Source organism: Heliangelus exortis, chromosome 14 (genome assembly GCF_036169615.1).
Source record: "Heliangelus exortis chromosome 14, bHelExo1.hap1, whole genome shotgun sequence".
NCBI classification, from domain to species: Eukaryota; Metazoa; Chordata; class Aves; order Apodiformes; family Trochilidae; genus Heliangelus; species Heliangelus exortis.
Window position 1 is genome coordinate 1484243 of NC_092435.1, and position 21537 is coordinate 1505779.

Here is a 21537-nt window from a genome sequence, read left to right on the forward strand (position 1 = left end):
GAAGAAGATTCTCAATCAGACTTCTGGCTGACCCGTCCTTACCTTTCCTGATCAACGTTCCCCCTTCCCTTTAACTATATTTTTGCTCAGAGAGGCAAAAGCGTGCTAAGCCCTGGGAGCGGATTTTCAGAGGCAGCAAATAGAGTTAAGCGTGATACCTGCTAGAACCATAGTGGGAAGAAAGTGTATTTTCTCACTGAAAATGTCTCCGATGGTTGCTTATTCCGCTGTTTCAAGATTACAGCCTTAATCTAGTTCAAGAGAAGAAAATTTAAAGGTCGTAGCCCCATCGAGTTGGGAGGAAAGCGATCCAACGGGAAGACTGAGCTGCGCTCCCGCACAAGAGAAACGTGTGCGGGGCTCCATCCTTTCGGGAGCAACTGGAAGCGTTTTAGCCTGGACTGCCTGCCTTAAACACACCCCGAACCAGGAATAGCCTGGACTCCTGGGGGCAGGTCAGGCGATGCTGAGTCACTTGCTGGCCAGTGCCCAGGCTCTCCAGCTGCCTTGGGTTTGGTCTCCCTTAAAGACACAACCTCTGCTCCGCCTGGGCGTGAGGGCCAGGGTGGCACCCTCGGGTATCGAGGGGTTTAGTGGAGTGATTCCAACATGAATTCCCAGATCGTACCGCCCCGTTTCCCTCCAGCTTCCGAGAGCAGCACCGCTGCTGCCTTCCTGCCAATTAAACGCTACATTCATACATTTCTTTGTAATTATGAATCAACTCACAAGCACTGGTGCGCACCCCGGGCTCACACCGAACAGCAAACAATATACTGTCACGGGTTGCATCAGCTGCTGCGATGCTCTCTCATGCCTTCAGGCTTGCTAAAGCTGATCTAACTCTAATATAATAGCCTTTTTTACCCGCCTCCTCCCCCAACAATTACCAGAGGCTTGGAAAGCCATTGAAATGCAAATAGCCGACCGAGAGGTTATTGGGGAACCAGACTGGGAAGGTACAGCCGCCGTCCTGCTACTTTCCCTCAGTTTGACTCGAACGGGACTGTAATCCTAAATTCGTCCCTGTCTAAATAGAAAGAGAGGCAACACTGTAAAGGCACAAACAGCCTTGGATTGCAGTGGAACTGCACCTCATCCAGCTCAACTTCTCTGTGATCAGGGCCCCCTGTTCGTCCCGTTAGCTGCTGCAGCAGCAGAGGGAATCCCAGGGTACAGAACTGTCTGCAGCTCCGATGGCATGATAAAAGAGCACTGAGCTACGCTAAAGTACTGAAACCTGCTCTGATCTCGGTTTTAGAGACCTTCCCCTGGAAGGTTTGTGGAAGACAAGGCTCTGGGTGCTTAGGAGCCTGCGATCTTCTAGTGGCCACAGATGAAAATCAGCAACAGAGCATTTCTCCCACTGCTATTCCATTACGTCCTTCAGCCTGGGCACTTCTAAAGAGGACCGTGACTGTTCCATGGTCTGTTGGCTCACTGGCTTTTCAAGTGATGTTCCCACCAAGGACAAAAAGCGTTTTCTGAACCCGTGGCAGTCCCGACACTCTGCTGGAGCAACTGGGTACAGCAGTATCACCCAGATGCTGTAAAGTGGGGGTAGGACTAGGACAACCCAGACATTTTTTCATGCTTTTAGTTCCCACTAAGCCTTTAGGAGTTCCTCCTAAATAGAGGCTGCATCCCCATCCTCTTTTCTATAGAGAAACAAGATATAAATATTAACAAAGAATATACGCACTGTATTATTAACATTTCCCTCCTGACATTTAAGAGATACAGAGGAAAGAGTCCAGCACCTGGTGCACATGAACTGCAAGGAACAGCTTGTTTGCTTCGTCAAGGAGGTGGGTGAGGGCAGATCTAATTAAAGCTTCCAGCTACTTAAGGGCAGTTGTGATCACAGAGCCAAGATGTTTTTAGCCTTAGCAGGCGACACAACAGGGGGTGATGCCCAAAGAAGCCGCCAGGGTCACAGGGAGGGTCAGACTGGACTCAGAGGAATCTCCTTCTCCAGACAGCGGGGCTGCACCGCCATGGGTAACCCAGGGAGGTGAGGGAGCCTCCAGCCTGGAGGGTTTCAAGTCCCCACCGGACAAAGCCACGGCTGATGTGACCCACTGTCCGCGGGTCACGCTCCGAGAGGCGTTTGGGCTAGAGACCTGCAGAGGTCGCTTCCAGACAACATTTCTACCGTTCCCGCACCTCGGCATTAAAGGGTGAAATTGCTGCAGCGGGGCAGAGCACCCGCGCCTGCACCATCGCCCTGCACCACTGCTGTCCCCCCATGTGTGGCACACAGGGCTTACTGAGCCCCAGGGGGGGTCCTGCCCGCCGGCACACAGGGCCCACGGAGCCCACGGAGCTCCCGGGGGTGCTGCCTGCCGGGCCCTCCCCGCCCCGCCCGCAGCTACAGCGCATCGCATCCAGGCAGCAGCAACCCAGCCCCCCGCGCGGGTTTCCTGCGCATCTTCGTCGCTATTCGCAGCGCGGATTCTCCCCAGTTCGGTAGGGAAATGTAGGGCTGAGCCCAGCGCGCAGCCAGAGCGCAAACCCGGCGGGAGGATGCCGGGCAGGCAGGAACGAGTTTCCGTCGCAACGGGAAGGGCGGTGGCAGCCTCCGGTGGCGGGGCTCAAGCTCCCAGGGGCCAGGACAGAGGCCGGGCAGCGGGATCGGGGGGCGGTGGCTCCGAGCGCCCGCCCCGTCCCGCCCCCGCGCAGACAGGCGGCCCAACGAGCCGCTGATGCGCAGCCCTGCCGCGACATGGCCGGACGCAGCCTCTTGGGTCTCCTTCTCGCCTTCTCCGCGTTGCTGAGCGCAGGTAAGGGGGGGTCCGGCCACCGGCACCGCGGGGCGGCAGCGGGAGGGGGCGGCTTAGGCGAGGAGGGGGTCGTAGAGGGGGATGGGGGGGTGCCGCGGTTTGCGCATGATCGCGGCGCCGTCGGCCCAAGGCACAGCGGGATCCCCCTCCCCGTCAGCTCGGGGTCACCCCGCAGGGCGAACCAGCCCGGGGGCATCCCGCAGAGGCTGCGGGTCCCCTCTCTCTGGGGGCTCCCTGGGTCGGATCCCTCCCCCAGGGGCAGGGGAGGTTGCTCGTGGGGCCGGGGGGATGCACCGCCGAGAAGTGTCCCCAGAGGGGCCCTCGGGAGGATGCACCCCGGGTATCGCCCTTGGGGGGGGATTCACCCCCTTGGGGGGGATTCACCCCCTTGGGGCTGCTCCCCGCGCAGAGCACCCCGACACTGCAGCGGAGGGCGCGGTGCCAGGGCAGGCACCGGGGCCGGGCCCGGTCCGAGCCGTTCCCTGGTCACCCCCGGTGTGTCTGGGGGAGGACACTGAGCGGGGCACAAAACCGCACGCCTGGGCTCTCCCTGTCTCCGTCCCTTCTCCCCCTGCCCCCTGGGGTGTTCCTGCACGGGTATCTGACAGCTGTGACAGCTTTAAACCTGTCATGAGATGACAATAGTGGTGATGAAAGCATCTCGGGATGCAGCGCCTGAGAAAGGGGCACAACGGCGTTTAAAGGCGATGCTGCAGATATAAAGCAGGTAACAGCCTGTGCCTCGGGTAATCCAAACCAGGGGGAGGCACAGAGTCGTCGTGAGAGGGGTTGGGGTTTGTCTCTCTGCTGACTGGATTAGCGGTTTCTCCGTGTGACCCAAATTTCTCGGGCTGCTGGTTGGTTCTCACTCTTTTTTTAGTCTCTCTGCTCTTTCTGCAGATCAGGAGAGTCTAAGCCAAAAATCAGTCCCAGCTGGGCAGTAACTAAGAACATAGGGAAAACTGTGGTGGTGGTGTTTTGGGTTTTTTTTTTATTATTGTTTTAGTTTGTTGTTTAGTTTTGGTTTTCTGAGGTGGGGCAAATCAATGAAAAGTTTACCACAACTATTCGTTGCTTGCTTTAAAAGGAAAATACTCTTAAAAAAAAGCTGTTTGTTTGTTTGCTTGAATAGAAAAAAAAAAAGTCCTCTTAAAGGTTGTACAGAGAAAATAGATAGCAATTCTATCAAAGGCCTCACAAAAGTTTTCCTAAAACCAAAAAATCTGCTCTTAGCTAGGAGGTACCCATTAAACAGACTGGTTAGAGGATACCAGCACCAAAATGAAGAGTGCCTGCAAGCAATTGTTGCTGTTGGAAAAAATTATATTTACTGTGAGTCAGCCTGGAATGAGTCTGCCCTTGCATTAGGTACTTTCTTGCTCGAGCACCTGGGAGGGTAACAGCAGGGTATGGAGTTGCTTCCACTCACCAGTTTAGCAGCTACATTTTAAATTGGTGAATATCAGTTTGAGCTAAGAGACTGTGCATACAGTCCTGATTGTAGAATAAAATGAAAAAAAAAAAAAAAAATCCGATTAGTCAGCAGTGTTTGCATTGTGTTGTTTGCAACGTGGGCAATGAAAAATGCTGTTCTGCTTCATTGTGCAGTGCTGGGCTGCGGGGTCCAGCTCTTAAATATCCTTGGCTGTGTCTGTATCAGAGTGAAATTTCACTGAAATGTTCATAAATCATTCCTGCCAGCGTGAGGCTTCACAGGTAATTGAACAACATTAAGTTCAACTCCTGTCTGGGTTGCTTTAAATTGCCTCTCCCTGGAAATAACTATATAAAGGTAAGCAGGCTCTGCTCTTGCAGCATCTGCCCTGCCAACACCAGACATGTAGAGACAGAGGAGTGGTGCACAGCTTCAGCCTTTCCTCGTGGCCTCTGGTGTCTTACCTGCTGTTTCAGTGTTTTGGTGGTGGCTCTCCTGACCTGGGGCTGGATGCCTGCTTCTCCTTCTCTCTCCTAAATGCTTCAGGTTTGCAGCACTCTGACAGAGGCTTGGGGAGTCCTTGCCCTCCTGAGCACTGAACTGGCCATTTGGGTACCAGTGGCCTTCCCACTATCATCCTGTGCCCACAGGAAAGCCTCAAGCAGTGATAAAAAAGTGGTTTTCCCAGGCAGGGCCTTCTGCCCCAGCTCCTTGGTGCAGCAGCAACAGAAATCAGATTTCTTCATTGCCTCTATTTTCTGGGTTGGTTTTGGGTTTGGTTTTTTTTCCTAAAACAGTTTTTTCCAACACTTTCTGATGGTGGGTTGAAGACAATCCAGCCTGGTGCCAGACAGGAGGTTTACAAACTACCAAGAACCCAGGGTAGCAAACTAAAACAGCAAAACTGTTCCTTAGTGAGATTCCTGCCACCGAGCTCTGGATCCACCACTGACACAAAAGTAACGTGCATTTTGGCTGGGGCTGTCCAGTAAAGGACTTCTTAATTGAAAAAACATTGTAGGTTTTGGGTTTCTCTTTGGTCAGATTCCCCCTTTGTGTTTCCCTTCTGACGTGACTGTGCCTCAGTGGGCTGTCAGACACAGCTGTGCCACATCCAGCTGTGCCACATCCAGCTGTGCCACATCCAGCTGTGCCACATCCAGCTGTGCCTCCGGGCTGCATCCTTTGGTCCTCACCATCCTTTTGGCCGTGGGTGCAATGCTGGAAATAGGAATTGTTCCCAAGGCACCAAGCTGTTTTCCAGTGCTGTGGAATTCCAGAGGGCCAGGAGCATCACATATTTGGAGGGGGTGGAGGAAACCAAATGCCCTGCAGAGCCTTTTCACTGCAGCCAGGGGTGAGCATTCCCTGTGCCACATAAACCCACATTGCCTTAAGTTTTAAACACACAGAGCTGTGGCTTTTCCAGAAAGTAGTTATATTGGAGTCCTCCAGGGTTATTTGTTCAAAGTTAGAAGGAAAAGAGTCAACCAAGGAACTTTTTCCACAGTTGTCCTCCCTCTCGTGGCAACCCAGAACAGAAAGACATGGATGTGTTTCCATGGAAAGGTGGCAAACCTGGCATCCAAGGCTGGCATTCCTGCTTACCTCTGGCAGGTCAGGCAGAGGGGCAGGTACAGGTTTTCTGCTTTACATTTTGTGAGAAAAGCCTGCAGAAAAACTTCATGGTTACAAAAAGGGAATGAGAGTAGTTGGGTCTCACAGATCACCTCTCAAGTGTGACTACAATACCCCACCAGCAATTACAATAATTACTTAAATGTGAAAGTAATATTAGACAGTATAATTAGCTATTTATAACTGTTGCACAGATGGCTGCAGTCACTGCAGGCAGTTCCTCTGCACACTAACAGTGCCCAGCTGAGAGCCAGCTCTTTTCCAGATGTTTTTCCAGGTGTCCAGGCTTGGCTTTGCTGTGGGCAGTGGGTGATGCAGCTGGCAGCAAAGGGCTGCAGGTGACCCTGCATCTCTGTGCCCATCACTTGCCAGGGTTGATTGCTCTGGTTGGGCCAGGAGAGTTGGAGGGAGGAATTATTTGGGGTAGAAGTGAAAGCCTTGGTTTGGCACTGCTGTCTGAACTGAAGGAGGTAGCAGCATCGTGTTTACCTGCACTAAAAATCTTTGTTATACTACATTATTATGTTTTAAATTTTGTAATTAATAGTTAGTAGGTATCTAATTAATTTAGTAGGTATCTATAATTAATTTAGTAGGTATCAGCAGCAAATCCACGTAATACATTTCAAGAATAATTTTTACTTTGATAATGTCTTTAGTGCCTTTGACAAAGCAGAAGAAGCTAAACTGGTTTTCTTACAAATTATCTCAGATCTTTGAACAAATATGCATTAATTACATGTGCCGTGCCCATATATTTATATATAGAGCTTTAGAAATAATTAATTTCCATACTTCTGATCATATTTTGGAACTTTTTTTTCTACCAGCCTAATGATACCTGTACTTGGAAATGGCCATTTAACTCTTAAGGTATTTTTTCTCCTCTAAAAAAATGTAATTTTTTTTCCTTACATCTGTTGCAACCATTTAAACCCTTAAAGCACATAAACCAGAAGAGTATTGATCTCCAGTGTTGACTAGAATAAACTTTTAGCACTGCTTGGTTTAAAAATAAATTTGTTTCTCCTTGGAAAAATACCTCCTAGAGGTTTAAGGCATCGACTTTACAATTAACTAAAGGAAAAACTGGGGTTTTATCAGACAGTGCTTCTGAAGCTGTGCAGATAAAACCCCATACGTTTAATAAACTACATAACACTGATAGCTAAAAGAAAACCTTAGCAACGATTCCTCTGTAATCTGCTTCACTGATATAATTCACAACTGGTGGAAGAACTTGAATAGAGAGAAGATGAGTATGGCATCAAAACACAGAACATGAAAGGACTCCTTTTGAAAAGGAAACTTCAAAGTTAAGGAGCCAGATAGAGGAGTCAGTAGCTGTGATTTGGGATGCCAGCAACAAAAATGTGTTTGCTGAGTAAATGATGCTCTCTGGAAGAAAACACAGAGCCCCACTACAGCCCGTTGCCATCACAAAGCAGGAGGTGAAGGCTTCCCATACACTTCCCATACACTTCCCATACACTTCCCATACACTTCCCATACACTTCCCATACACTTCCCATACACTTCCCATACACATCCAAGGGGTTTCAGTGGAGCTGCTTGGGGTCAGGTTTGGTTTTGGTCCTCTGAAGCTCAGCCTACTGGTGCTCTGTGAATAAAGTTAATGCTAAGATACCTTTACAAAACTGTCTTGTAGTCATTCCAAGATCCTTTTTCATTGCTTTCCAACCTTGTCTGGGAAACACAGGAAAAAAAAATGCAGTGGGAGTACTGGGACCACAGGCAGAAAGCTGATGCTGAGTCCAAGTTCCTCTTTCCAGAGATAACCAACCACATGAGCAGTGTCCTCAGGGAATTAGGGGGTGAAGTCTGCTGTAGAGATTCAGTGCTGGCATGTGATATACACACAGAAAAAACAAAGAAAGCAGAACAAGAGGCATAGACAAGATTTTGGAGGTGGCAGCTCAGGCAGGGGAAGTCTGCAAGCTGGCATAGGGCTGCCTCCAGCAAACAAAGTGTGGGGGAAAGAGAATTTCTCAGCATTTTGCTTGCCCCTTGCCTGAGCACAAAAAAATCTAGATAGAGAGAACTTGTCAAAGCTGAAGGGTCTTACTGAAATCCCACTTCAGACAGACACACTTCTGGCTGGGTGTTCCAGAGGGATGGCAGAGCAGCTCCAGGGGGTGGGAGGCAAAATCTAAACATGCAGAAGAGGTTTTCAGCCCCAGCTGTGGGTGCAGGGAGAGCACATGTGTTGTAGAGGGACCATTAGGTATGTGATCAACTGCTGAACAGCACATTAATGTGACCACAAAGCACTGTCTGCTGACAAATGTGCTTTTAGGGGTAGGAGTTTAGGGAAATGTCTCTATATTGGATCTTTCTATGCCCTACACAGGATGAAAGCAAGCAGCTCAGTGAAGCAAGTGTCTGTGGTGGCAGCCACCTCCATTCAGGTGTCCCTGCTACTGCAGGACTTGGGTTTTCTTCCTAGACAATACCATCTGAGCAAAGCTAATGCCAGACCCCATCTGTATCATTTGTAGCAAAAGTTTCCCCATCGTGCCATTCAGTACATAGAATTCCTCTCAGAGATTTGCCTAATTTTAACAAAAGAGCTCGTGTCAGAAATAGGTAGAAAGAGCAAGAATTGGTGGAAATGTGCCCAGCACATTTTCACCACCCCACGAAGTTGTTTTTTTCATAGAAATCCCCACGCAACCTAATCTCAAGGCAATGCTGAAGAGGCTGTGGCACCCCTACAGCCAAACTATTCAAGGTATTCCAGCCTGCCCTGAGCATAGAATCATTTTGGTTGGAAAAGACCTTTAATACCATCAGGTCCAACCATTAGCCCAGCACTGCCAAGTCCACCACTAAGCCATGGCCCTCAGCACCACATCCACATGTCTTTTAAATACCCCCAGGGATAGTCAACCAACCATTTCCCCAGCCAGGCTGTTCCAGTGCCTTGACATTCCTTTCAGTAAAGAAATTTTTCCTAATATCCAATCTAAACTTCCCCAGGCACAACTTGAGGCCAATTCCTCTGGTCCTGTCACTTGTTGCTGGGGAAAAGACCAAGAGGCCCCACTGCAACCTCCTTTCAGGCAGCTGAAGAGAGCAATAAGGTCTCAGCATCCTTTTCACAGGATAAACAACCTGTTCTCTCAGCCACTCATCACAGGACTCATGCTCAACCCTTCACCAGCTTTGCTGCCCTTTTCTGGACTTTCTCCAGCACCAAAATGTCCTTCTTGTTGTGAGGGGCCAAAAACTGAGCAGAGGATTTGGAGCACAGCCTCACCAGAGCAGGGTACAGAGGGACAATCACTGCCAGAGCCACAGAATCATCACAGTTGGAAGAGACCTCTAAGGTCACCACATCAACCCAGGAAAAAAAAAACCACCACACACAGAAAAATACCACTGTAGCATGAAAAACCTCATCTGCAGGAGGTTTTTGAAGCTCCTGGCCACACTGTTCCTCATACAAGCCAGGATGCTGTTGGCCTTCTTGGCCACCTGGGCACACTGCTGGCTCATAGTCACCTGTCAGCCAACACCCCCAGGTCCTTTTCCAGCCAGTCCTCCCCAGGTCTGTATCACTGATTGGGACATCCCCCCCTCACCCAAAGCCCCACTTTCTGACCCAAACCCAAGCTGGTTTCTAAGCCCAGCTGGGGCAGACGTTGAGCCTGGCCCTGCTCACCAGGCATCAGCCCCTGCTGCTGGTGACAGACTGTCTGACTGTCTCACACACTGTCAGGAGAGGCTGAGTGGATGCTGTGCAGTTTGTGTGCATTTATTTGCCAGGAAACCAGAATCTGTTATTTAAAAAAAAAAAAATAAAAAAAAAAAAAATCCATAGGGCAGCACTGATCTTTGAGCCCGGGTGTGTTTTTTGAAATGCACACAGATCCCAATACATGCCTTTAGCCTCATGCAGAAAATAGAGCATTTTTACATGATATTAAAGTATATGTGTGAAAAAAAAAAAGATTTTTTTTTTTTTTTTTGTAATGATTTTCATAACTGAGTGAATTATTTAGATACTTTCACAGAGGAGATCTCAGAGCCACAACACTTAACAGGTTGCATGTCCTTGGTTTTGTAAATATTGGTGCTATTTCCTCCACAAGTAGGGCCAGAGAGAAAGAGAGACCTGTTGGTGGAATTCTCTTTGAACTCAGTGAGCTCCTATTTTTTTGTTTAAATTATTTCCTGCTACATGAATAGCAAATGGTGCTCTGGTTATAAGGCAACTGCTCCTCTGGTGATGAGAGGCAAAACCAGGCAGCTGTGCACTTCCTTCATCTAGGAAAGTGTTTAATCTCCAAATTAAACAGCTGTTTTTCATGACAAAAAAAAATTAAAAAATTGTAAATAATGAAATAGTTAAATAATGAAATAATTAGAAACCAAACCAACCTGAGATTGTGTTGAAAACTTCCAGGTTTTTTTTAGAGCCGATTTTTTTTCTCTCTGGCAGAAGTGTTTGTGCAGACCTTTCCCATGTGTGTAGCAGAGGACTCTGCTTTTGCCTCCCAGCAGCTCAACGAGAGGTGATGGGAGCACAGTGGGAAGCATCCAGACTTTCAGCCCTGCACCCACAGCCACAGGAGGCTCAGGGACTGGCTCAGCAGCTGGGGGTGGGTGGCAGGCAGGCTCAGGGTGAACCTGGATTTACCTCCCCAAGCTGTAGACACAGCCTGTGCTGGATGCACTCCCCAAACTCCACTTCCAACAGGGCTTCCCCAAACTCCTCTACAAAATAAAGGAGCCAAATGTACCTACTTGAAGATGAGGCTGGGGGATGTGGCACAGCTTCCCACTGCAGGTTGCTCCAGCAGCTTCCCTTGGGGAGACCTCATCACTCTCTCCAACTCCCTGAAAGGAGGTTGGAGCCAGGGGGGGGTTGGGCTCTTTTCCCAGGCAACTCTCAGCAAGACAAGAGGGCACAAGAGGTCTCAAGTTGTGCCAGGGGAGGTTTAGGTTGGACATTAGAAAGAATTTCTTTCTGGAGAGGGTGCTCAGCCATTGGAATGGGCTGCCCAGGGAAGGGGTGGATTCTCCATCCCTGGAGATATTTCAAAAGAGCCTGGATGTGGCACTCAGTGCCATGGGCTGGGAACCACGGGGGGAGTGGAGCAAGGGTTGGACTTGATGAGCTCTGAGGTCCCTTCCAACCCAGCCAATTCTGTGATTCTATGACCAGGAGCCAGGAGGGGTGGGCTTGCAGCTGCCAGGCTTGGGGGGTGGGTGTGTGTATTAAAAAAAAAAATCACTGCCTGGTCCTGTAGCACCTACTCAAAATTACCTTCAGCAGATAGAATCAGACTGGTTTGGGTTGGAATGGGCCATAAAGATCCTCCAGCTCCAACACCCCTGGATGGGCAGGAATACTTCCCACTACACCACGTTGCTTCAAGTCCCATCCTTGACTACTTCCAGGGATGGGGCAGCCACAGCTTCTTCTGGTCACCTGCAAGATCTCTGCTGCTGCTGCTTCCCACCTGGGGGGTGGGTGGGAGCCTGCCTCCCTCTTGTCCCTCCTTGTAGGAAGCCCCATCCCACAGCAGGACAGGGCAGTCCCTTGGCAGCACTGCTTGGATCTGTGATGCTCCCAAAGCAGGGGGAGCAGGAGCACGGGCAGACAAGCCCTGCACATCCCAGTGCACCTGATGCAGAGAGCAGGCAGCAGAGGCTGGATCCTCAGCAGCTGCCCCCCCAACCCAAACACTCAGTGTGTGCAGGGTGAGATGCTGGGGAAGGCACAGGAGGGTGCAGGCACCGTGCTGCAGCAGGCTGGAGCCCTGCATTGCAGGCTGCTGTCACAGGGAGCAGACAAATGCCTTCAGCCAGAGGAGAGGGCTGTCACCCCAGAGCTCTCCCAGGGCCTTGCTCCATCTGTCACCATCACCCAAATCTTCTTTTCCCCCCGCTGCTCTGCTTATGATTTAAAATAGCACAGTACAACAGGAGAAGCACATCCCAAGTGATGAACCAGCATTTTTACCTTGTCATTCCCTATTTACCTACTTTTAACTACAGCATCTCCTCTTGATCTTTATCTGATGAGAGCAATCTCTTTCCCTCGGGAATCAGGTGATAAGCATTTAATCTCCTGATTTGGATTTCTTGGGCTCCTGCACTGCTGGCTTTGTCATCAGTTGTTCATGCTGGGTTATGAACAAAATGCTTTCATGCCACAGTTTGTTGTCTGGTTGATAAACAGGTGTCTTTGGCTCCAGGCAAATTCATTGTCATTACTTAATGTAATGCAGGAATCAAGCAATTCATGTGAACATACCTTGTAACATTTCAGGGGAAACAGCAAGCAAGAAAACATGAAAACACCCCAATTTTCATCTCTGCACCCACAGTCACAGGAAGAGAAGCTTGCTCTGTGTTCTGACCTCACTTAGGGACCACAAACCCCAGATTGGGGGTCACCACACCCTGTGCCTGCTGTGGTTGGGGTGAAGGTGCAGCTCACCCTGGCACAGTGGGTGCCAAGGCTGTCCCCAGAGTGGTGCCAGTTTCCTGCTGTTCCCTGGCAGGGCTGGGATCCCTTGGGGTCACATCATCAGGCTGTGGCCACCTGCCCTCCAGGGTGGGCAAACCAGGCTGGTGCCTGCTCAGGTGTGGGGTCACAGCACCCCACATCTCCCCTTCCCTTGCTGAGGGGCAGGGGAGTTCTCCAGCAGAGCCCTCCCTGTACACTGCATCTGGAGGGGACAAACCCAAGTCCTGGATGACCCTGTTCTTCCATAACTTGAAAAAAGTTATCTTTAGTCATTCCCTAAGCTGGGCAGTCAGGTCAGTGCTAATTTCTCCATTACCACTTGTGAAGCAGTGTAGGTCTAGGGAAAAAAAGCAAAAGCAAAAAAGCCAAAAAATGCTGTTCTCATTCTGTCAAACTTTAAGTATAATAATTTGTTCTTCCTTGAAAAACAAACACAGCCCAACCAAACAAATAGCTAAAGAATGAAAAGAGGAAACAAATCCCTTTCCCATCAAATGCATCTTTGAATTCTTGAGGGTTACCTGGAGCAGTTTTCTGGAGTCCCAGAGAAGGTAAGATTTGTTTTCCAGGCTCAGCAGCAGAGCTCCAGGGAAGGCTGGGACAGGCTGAGCTCCCCCTGCCCTCATTAGCTCTTGGCCCCAGTGTCCCTGTACCCCCCCCCCCCCAGGCACAGGGAGCTGGACCCTCTCACAGGTACAGGCAGCTCAGGGATTCCCCAGAAAGGGAGGAACCTTAAATACTTGTGTTCAAACCCTTCCAGCCTTTTGCCCCCACTGCAATTGATCAGAGACTAATTGAAAGCAGGTTTTGGCAATGCTGTGGCAGAGACCTCTTTGACCCAAACCTCAAAGAATGATTATCTTGTTAAAGCTGCTTAGAAAATGTCACCTGCTCTACGTGCAGAAAGGTCAGAGAACCTTGGAAACCTTGAAAGCTTTGAGTGCTGATGCTGAAGAAAACTCTTTTGATTGGCATCAGGTGCTGCCAGAACAGGGCTCCCTGCTTTCTGACCACGCTGGGCTGGAGGAAGACCTGGTGAAAGGTTTGTTTTGTGTGGGGTCAGAGAGAGGACAGTGCTGGGGAGCCAGAGATGGGGCAGACCAGTCCAAGGTGTCCCACAGGAAGCCCTGAGGTGAAGCATCCCCAGTGCTGCCCTTGGCAGGGCTTTGGTGTTCCCTCTGAGCTGCTGAGGGTTGCTGCCAGCACCCAGAGGTGTTCCTCTGTGTGTGGTGGGGGGTGGTGGTCTGGACAGTGCTTTTGGGGTGCCCAGGCAGGTCGGGGTCTCCTGCAGAGCTGAGGGCTCCAGCTCAAGGCTTCGCAGACCCTTTCCTTCAGCAGATCCCTCAGAGGTCCCTGCACAAATGATGCTGTAGGGTGATGTAGTCCATGACACTGTGCAGCCCTGCTCCTTGGGGCTGTACCCAAAGGGAGGGCTGGGAACTGCATTAAAGGGCAGACAAGGGGCCTTTGGTGTGCCACCAACACCGTGGCAGGGACAGGACAGTCCCCAGGTGCCAGGGCTCCTCCATGGCCTCGCTGCCCTTGCTCCTGTCCCATTGCTTGGCAGGAACCTGGTGCATGGCACAGGCCCCTCTCTCCCCTGCATGCAGCCTGGCACAGATGTTGTGTGGCACCCAGAGGTGCTGGGTACATCACGCCCAGGATTGGGGCTGCTGCCTTCTCTAGCAGGTCCAGCTGTGCTTGCACCCCCCTCCTGCTGGCAGTTTTTAGCAGGGTGACACCAGCAGAGCAGGGAATCATGCAGAAACCACTTTGTTTCCCTCCAGGAAGCCACTTTGCCCCCTTGCATCTCAGTCCCCAGGCATGAGGAGAAAGAACCCTTTGCCACTTTGCCACTCCAGTCTGGAAGCCCTGCATGGGTGTGGAAAGCCAAATCAGCTGGCAGGGACTGAACCACCAGGCTTACATCCCTTCTGGTCTGGGCTTTTTAATAGAACATGGAAATACAGTTATCACCAGTGGCTTGAGTTGGGGAGAATGAGAGCAGGTGAAAAAGTAATGTTGGGAAGAAGAAAGTTAAAACAAGCATTTAGCATGAAGAAATGCCTCTGGATTTGAAGGTGATTTCTTCCCCTTCAAGAGCTGGCTGGGTGGTGGTGGAGCTGGTGGGTTTGATGATGGAGGTTGATGGGCTTGGTGTTGGCACCTGCCATTGCTTCGAGATCAGTGCTGGGGGAAGAGAAGCCTGGTGGCAAAGTTTATCCTTCTGTAGACAGGTCTGGAACAGGGATTCTTCTCATATGCCAAAATTCAAGGGGAAAAGGCCAGCACCATCATCTTTTGAGGTTTCCTTGCAGCCTCCATGTGGGCACACCTGGTAAATACCACGGGCTCTGTGAGATGGTTATGGTTGTTGAGAAGGAAGAGATGGGGCTGCTTCCTTTCCGAGTTTTCAATCTTGCTGTGGAGGAGTGAGAAAGGCTCTGTGCCAGGTACCAATGAGTGAGAAACTCCTCCCAGATGTGTTCTCAGTCTGGGCCCTACAGAGCAATCTGACAGCCATGTGGCCACGGTGGAGGCTGCTCCCTGGGGCCTTTGGACACTTTGGGTGCTTTGGGAGCAACCTGGAGGTTTGTCATGCTGCTTGAGGTGAGGAGAAGATGCACTGGGACCTTTGGGCAGCCCTCAGCATGGCACAAGGTGGATGAATGGACGCCGGTGTCCCTGTGTTCAGTGTGTGGCAGGGGACTTTGTCTTGTGCCCACCGGGACAGTGGCCTTTCTGATCTGGCCTTAGCATCATCATGGTGCTAGCAGTGTCTCCTGAGGAGATGCAGGCAGGTTTTGCTGGTTGTTTTCCTCACCACCTCCCTCCCTCTTGCCGGGTGCTGAGCGTATCAGGTAGTGACGCCCAATAATTTAAATTATTCCTAACAAGCCTTGAAATAAAATCGCAGCAGACATCTGCGTCTCATCCGGCGCATGGAAACACAGAATTTTTCTGTGGCATCAGAACCCCAGTGAGAGGCAGAGCCCTGAGCTGCAGACAGCACTGCTCGTGGTCCTGTCCCATCCCAGCTGCCCGGCCCGGTTCCGCCCGGTTCTGCTGCTGGGTGACCCGGGAGAAGGCAGAGCTGGGGAGGTGGGGGCTGAGGTTCCCTGCGGGGGGGTCAGGGTGGCCGGGCAGCAAGAGGCTGACTTCAGCAGAGGCTTTTAGACATTTCTGTTAATAGGTTTCAAACATAACCACCATTAGTCCCTCCACAAAGAGAAAGTCTTCATTATGCAAATTCTCATCTTAAAGCTTTATTCATGTGCTTCCTGGCAGGCTTTCCTTTAATCTCAAGAGCAAGATTGCTTGGAATTACCATATACCCTTGTTAATTGCATAAAAAAAAAAAAAAAAAAAATCAGCAGAGGTTGTTTTTGCCATAATCAAGAGTGATTTTGATTAGTACTTCTGGAAATCAAAATATTTCACTGGGAATGGAGAAGGAGGGCAGCAGACTTGCCACATCCCCCATGAGGACAGGGGCCATCCCAGTAGCCAGGGGCTGTGTCCCCCTGCTCTCAGCTGGCCATGCCCAGGGCTGGGGGGATGCACCCCAAAAGGCCCAGCATGGGTGCAGGGGGCTGAGTTTCTCCCTGCAGATCCCTGCTTCCCCTCACTGCAGCATCTGCTGGCAGGGACACTTGTGCAGGAGCATGGCCAGTCTGTCTTCACTTAGCAGTCAGCAAAAACTCGAGATTCACAAGCAGCTTGGCACTTGCAAGTCAACATCCCAGGTGTTTGGCAGGCAGCTGGAGTCAGTGCCCAGGCAGTGGTGGTGGAGAGCACCAGGCTGAAGCTCTGGTCAGTGATGCCCAGGATCACTGCTCTGGCTGTCATCACTGCAGGGTCCAGTGAGGGTCCTTGGGGACCCCTGGTGCTGCCAGGAGGAGCAGCCATGTGCTCCCCACAGCCCTTTGGGGCTGGATCTTTGCTGAGACACTGGAAATACCCCCGTGAGGATGCAGCCCAGCAGCAGCAGTGACACAGCCCAAAAACCCCTCGGGGGTGCCAGCTCAGGGAGCCACCTGTGGGTGCCAACCCCATAGCATGGAGCCAAAAATCCACATTTGGTCACTGGGGAGACCCTGGTGCATTGGGTTACCTTGGCACACTCTCCTCCTGCTCTCCCACCTGCTGCCCACCCCCTGACTCCTCAGGCAGTCTGGATTCCTTGCTGCTGCCCTTGTACCTGCTTTGCATTCCCCAGTAATCTCCCAGGCTGTCAATCTCCTGCCGTCGCAGGGCTCTCAATTCCCAGGGAAGCTAAACACATATATATTGCACAAAGAGACCCGTGGGCTGGCACTAAAAATGGAATGCACCTCGCTCCAAGTGCTGCAGACGGCCTAGCAATATCCTGGGTGTGAATTATAATACTGTAATTCAAGCTTTGTCAAACAGTGGGGCTTAATTAGAATATATATATAATTGTAAAAAACTAAAAAGCTGACGAGTACAATTGCCCGTTTGAGCTGCCTGCTACGGAAAATAATGAGGAGAGAATACATTAAGGCACAAAACCCTTCTACCTTCAAAGAGCAGTCAGCTCTGATTAAAAATACCCCCAGCAAGGCCGAGGGGATGTGGCAGGAGGTGGGGGAGCCTCTGGCACTGGCTTGGCCATAACTCCCACCTTCGTTTTACAGCTGCAGCCTCGAGGTCCCCCACATCCGTGCTCTGCCTTGGGGGGATTCATACCATGAGATGTTCCAGCTTAGCTTCTTTTGATTGTCATATATTAAGAAGAATATGGAAAACAAGTCTCATTTGGGCATTTTCCCCCCCTCCTAATGTACCTGCAGATGCTCTAGTGCCCTTGGCCAGCCAGCATGCAGCACTGGCATCACCTCCCAGCTGCTCCTGGGGATGTGAGACAAGACAAGGACCCAGTGCAAGGGTGAGAGAATAAAACCCCAAACTAGTTACCAGCTGCATCAAAGATCCCATACACCTGTTGCTCCCAACACCGAGCAACCAGTGAGAGATTATTTTGCATATCAGGGGGTTTGTAGTTCTCTACCAGGTGGTTTGGTGTTTGAAGGCAGCGTGGTTCTCTCCTACAGGGAGGTGAAGCCTCAGGGTGTGCAGGACCTCAGCATAGGAGACACATCTGCAGGCTGCCTGGGAGCTCTTAATACAGAGAAACGTGTCCCAGCTTCTCTGAGTATAAATCCTTAATATAAGGACACTCTGTGATGTGCATGGGTTCCCAGGATTGGATGGGCCTTGGGAGACTCTGTTCCAGTGGCTGTGGAGCAGGACCAGGCTCTCAGGAGCAAAGGGATTTGTGTGAGACAGTGCAGAGAGCAGCAGAGCTGCCTCCCAAAAAACCTGTGTTTCAAAAAACCCATTTGCCTGTGCAAGGTAAATGTGTACCAAGTGCTAGTTGGATTTTAAGCATCTGGCTGTGAAATGCCGGGTTTGTTACTGCTGAATAACTTAATAAAAGAATGAGGAGGAGAGTGTTCAGCTCTGCTCTGTCAGAGGGAGGAGGCAGGTTCATGTGCCTTTGATGGCAGCTCAGTTATTGATCCATAAAAGGTGTAACACATCTCTATAACACCCTTTGCATGAAATAAAGATGTTGTCAGCAGCAATTAAGTGGCAATCTATTAATAATCTTTGCCAGCGCCTGGGGGATTCCTGCCTTTAAATTGCCCTGGAAAAAGATCTCAGGTTGCTGTGGGCAGCAGTGGGAAAGCCCTGGGAAACAGGCTGTGCCAAGTGCTCCAGCTCCAAGGGCAGGTTGGTGTAATTGGTGGCAGGTGGGTGACTGGGTGCTTTTTCACATCTCCAGACACATCCTCCATGCAGGATGCATGAACACCTCTCCCTTGCAGGGGGATTCCCCTGGGATACAGCTGCAGCTCAGGACACATTAGTAGTTGCTGTTTTGCATCAGCCCCTAGTTAGAATCACAGAATCATCATCAGTCCTACACCACCTTAGCCACTAAATCATCTCCTGAAGTGCCACATTTACCCAGTTTTTTAATACCTCCAGGGATGGTGACTCCACCACCTCCCTGGGCAACCTGTTCCAATAAGGAACAGCCCTATGAGAACAGAGGGGCTTTTTCCACCATCCCCAGACCTGCTGGTGGCTCTTTGAAGGGAGACTTTGGAAGTGGTGCCTTCCTCTCACCCTGCAGGCAGAAATGCTGAGGGGAGCTGTCGCCAGCCCAGGGAGATGTAAGTGCTGCTCAGCTGGTGGGACTGGTCAGCCCCCCCAAAGCCAGCCAGAAGGAGCTTGGTTTTTGAGGAGCCCACATGCAGCCCCTCAGCCCAGGTGAGCAGCACTGCCTGGGCTACCCACTGCCCCTCACTCTGAACTTGTTCTCCTGCATCAGAGGTGAAGCATGGGGAGGATGCACTGAGAGCAGCAAACCAGGGACCTGAGCATTTACTGACAGAGCAGGGGGAGAGGGTGGGGGTGGCCCCAAGTGTACTGATGTGAGTCTTGGTGCTGCCACCACATCCCTCCTGTCAGCTCCTCCTGCCCACTGGGGAGGCAGAGGGAACAAAAATGAAACACAGGGACAGCACAATTCCTCGGTCAGGTTTGTAGTGCTTCTCCTCCTGTCAGAGGCACACTGCAGTTTCTCCTGTTTTTAAACACAGGTTAAAGTAGAAAGACAGGAATGATGGAGCCTCACTGGTTCCCAAAAATCCAGTAAAGACTGGGGAAAAAGCTGTGCTGTGAAAGGGAAACTGCATGAAACTGCTAGAGCATTGAGCTCGGGACAGTCAGCCACCACAGTAATGAGCTTGTGGGGTCTCAGCAGGGCCGTGCTGGTGGTTTGGCAGCACCCTGTGCAAGTGGGAGAGCTGGGTGAGGTGCTGGCAGCACTGTGGATGCTCTCACATGTTCCTCACTCTGCCCCTTTGCACCAAGAGAGCGTTTGGTAACCCTGCTGCTTCATCCAGGCTGTCAGAGCGGGAGAGCATCGCCCGTCTCAAGGTGCCAATATTTTGCCAGCAATAAGACATAAAAGGCAAATATTTCAGCAAAGCAGTGGAGGGGCACGTGGGGAGGCTGAGGCTGCCAAGCGGTGCTGAGCGAGGGGCCTCATCCACCTGCCTTGTTCTGCAGGTTTCAGAGGGAGGTAACGGGGCTCCACCTGGAACGGGGCATCACCCCTTCCCCCGAGCCTCCACGGGGAGCCTTGGCATCCTTCAGCTCCATGAGAAACATCTATTACTTCCACAACTCCCCAGCAGCCACTTAATGCCGAGTGCTTTGCCACGGGAGAGAAGCCCATAGCAACTCTCCAGCCATAAACCCTGCAGCTAAATCACCCCCAGGTTTGCTGAGTGTACGTTTAGATGGACGGCAAACGAAACGAGATGCGATGTGTGAGGAGGTGAAAGCAGAGCTGGAGGTGTTGCAGTGCTTAGTGACCACTCTGGGTAGAAGTTTTTTCACTGAAATGCTGATACCTGCTTTCTGATGGACTGGTGCCTTCCCGTTGTTATTATCCTTGTCAGTAAAGCTTTAAATTTATTCATGAAGCACACTGGAGCTCAGGTGGCAATAGCTAAATCCATTTAGCAATAGGAATACGAGGAAAGCCATTTTAATGTTCTCTTGCAGTGCTGCAGTACTTAGCAAACCCAAAGGATATTAATTACTCAGCATGCTCTGAGATGTAAAAGCATGAATTTATCAAGACAAATACATTCAGAACTAGGGTAAGTCAACAGTAATTAACGGGATGTGAAAAAAAGGCAGAGAAAGGAAGGATTAGGTGGCCCTATCGCAGGAGAACGTGGCATAGCAGAGAGTTATCCCTGGGATATTGTAAAGTGACCAGAGTTGTGTTGAGACACCTCTAACAAAAAAAATCAGCCTGTGCCTGTCAGGTGTGTCCCTGGGATGGGGCTTTGGTCCCAGTTTGCCTTCCCAAGGCAGAATGATGCAGGCATTCTCTGAGATGCTAAGCTGTGCTCGGCAGCCCGCAGCAGCACTTTCACACGAAGCCTTTTATATTGGAAGGCACTTGTGAAGAAGAGGTGTGTAGGGCTTTGTTGTTTCTCACTGCATTTATCTGCACTGTCCTGATGTTTTCATGGTGTTTAGCAAATGTGTAATCCTGAGCACAGCCACGGAGGAGTGGCATCTCGAGAGATGAATTGTTAGGCTCTCCTTGACAAATTTAAGCATAGCATGTGTCTTTATACCACATCCATTAGGGCAGACAAATGGAAAATCCAAAGATGACTGCTCTGCAATTTAACAGTCACAGCATTTGGAGAAGGCTGATGTCTTCCCCATCACTGGTGATGGGTCAGGTTCAGAGAAAAAAACCAGAAAGCCCTTTAAAAACTAAAGCAATTTGAGCAAATGAGTCCAGCTGCACTGTGGTTAAAGGTGGCTGACTTTGTACAGAGTGAGTACAACCAGTGCTGGTTCTTTGTCTCCAGGTCATGGGGATGACTTAGATGACTTCAACCTAGAAGATGCCTTGCGTGACACCAGCACCCACCGACGTAAGTTACATTGATGTTTCCTTTTAAAGAGAAGAAAACAAATAGATGTTTGTAGATACAATTTGTTCTTTGGGATCTGATACCAGTGGGAGTGTGGTGGAAAATACAGGCTACCTCATTGTCTGCCTGGGGATATGTAGTGTCCAGACTTGCCTACAGGTGGGACAAGGGATAGTCCTGGAGAAGCTGCTTGCTGACCTTGGGGCCTTTCTGATTCCCATGAGCAAACAGCAGAGGCACCACCAGTGATTTGATGTGGCAATGACACTGAACACATCTTTTGGGCTTCCTTGGATGAGCAGTAACACTTAGCATCAACCATGACCCTGTCTGCCTGGAAGCAAATGGATTAATTCTGCTCCTTCTGCAGTGGGTGAGGGCAAACCCCTGAGCCCAGCCATAGAGCACTGGGTCCTACTCTTCCAAAGAGGCTGCCTTGATGCTGGCTTGCTGATATTTAATATTTGGGTTTTGGGCAATAGCAGAGAGGGGTCTATGAACGATGCCAGTGCCTCTGATCATATAAAATACACCTCTGGGTATTTAACTGAAAGCTGTCACAGGGTTTGAAACCTCTTTATAGTCTTAACACAGAGACACTCGTGCTGGAGTTTATGCAGAATAAAGAGTCAGGATGCTCCATCTGTCTCTCCTGCAGTGTGGTGGGTTTGCTGGGGG

At 50.5% G+C, this 21537-nt stretch overlaps 1 protein-coding gene across 3 annotated transcripts in view; it reads left to right on the forward strand.

Annotated features, from left to right (window-relative positions):
* The first annotated feature begins 2432 nt into the window (after positions 1-2432).
* CD99L2 (CD99 molecule like 2) overlaps positions 2433-21537 on the forward strand; it is a 34491-nt gene continuing 15386 nt past the window's right edge. Inside the window, exons 1-2 of one of the 3 annotated variants that reach the window (XM_071758149.1) lie at positions 2433-2783; positions 20794-20859. In XM_071758149.1, coding sequence (XP_071614250.1) covers positions 2726-2783; positions 20794-20859 — 124 coding nt within the window. In that variant the 5' untranslated portion in view covers positions 2433-2725. The remainder of the gene's footprint in view (positions 2784-20793; positions 20860-21537) is intronic. The other 2 variants (XM_071758150.1, XM_071758151.1) reach the window with 2 other exon arrangements.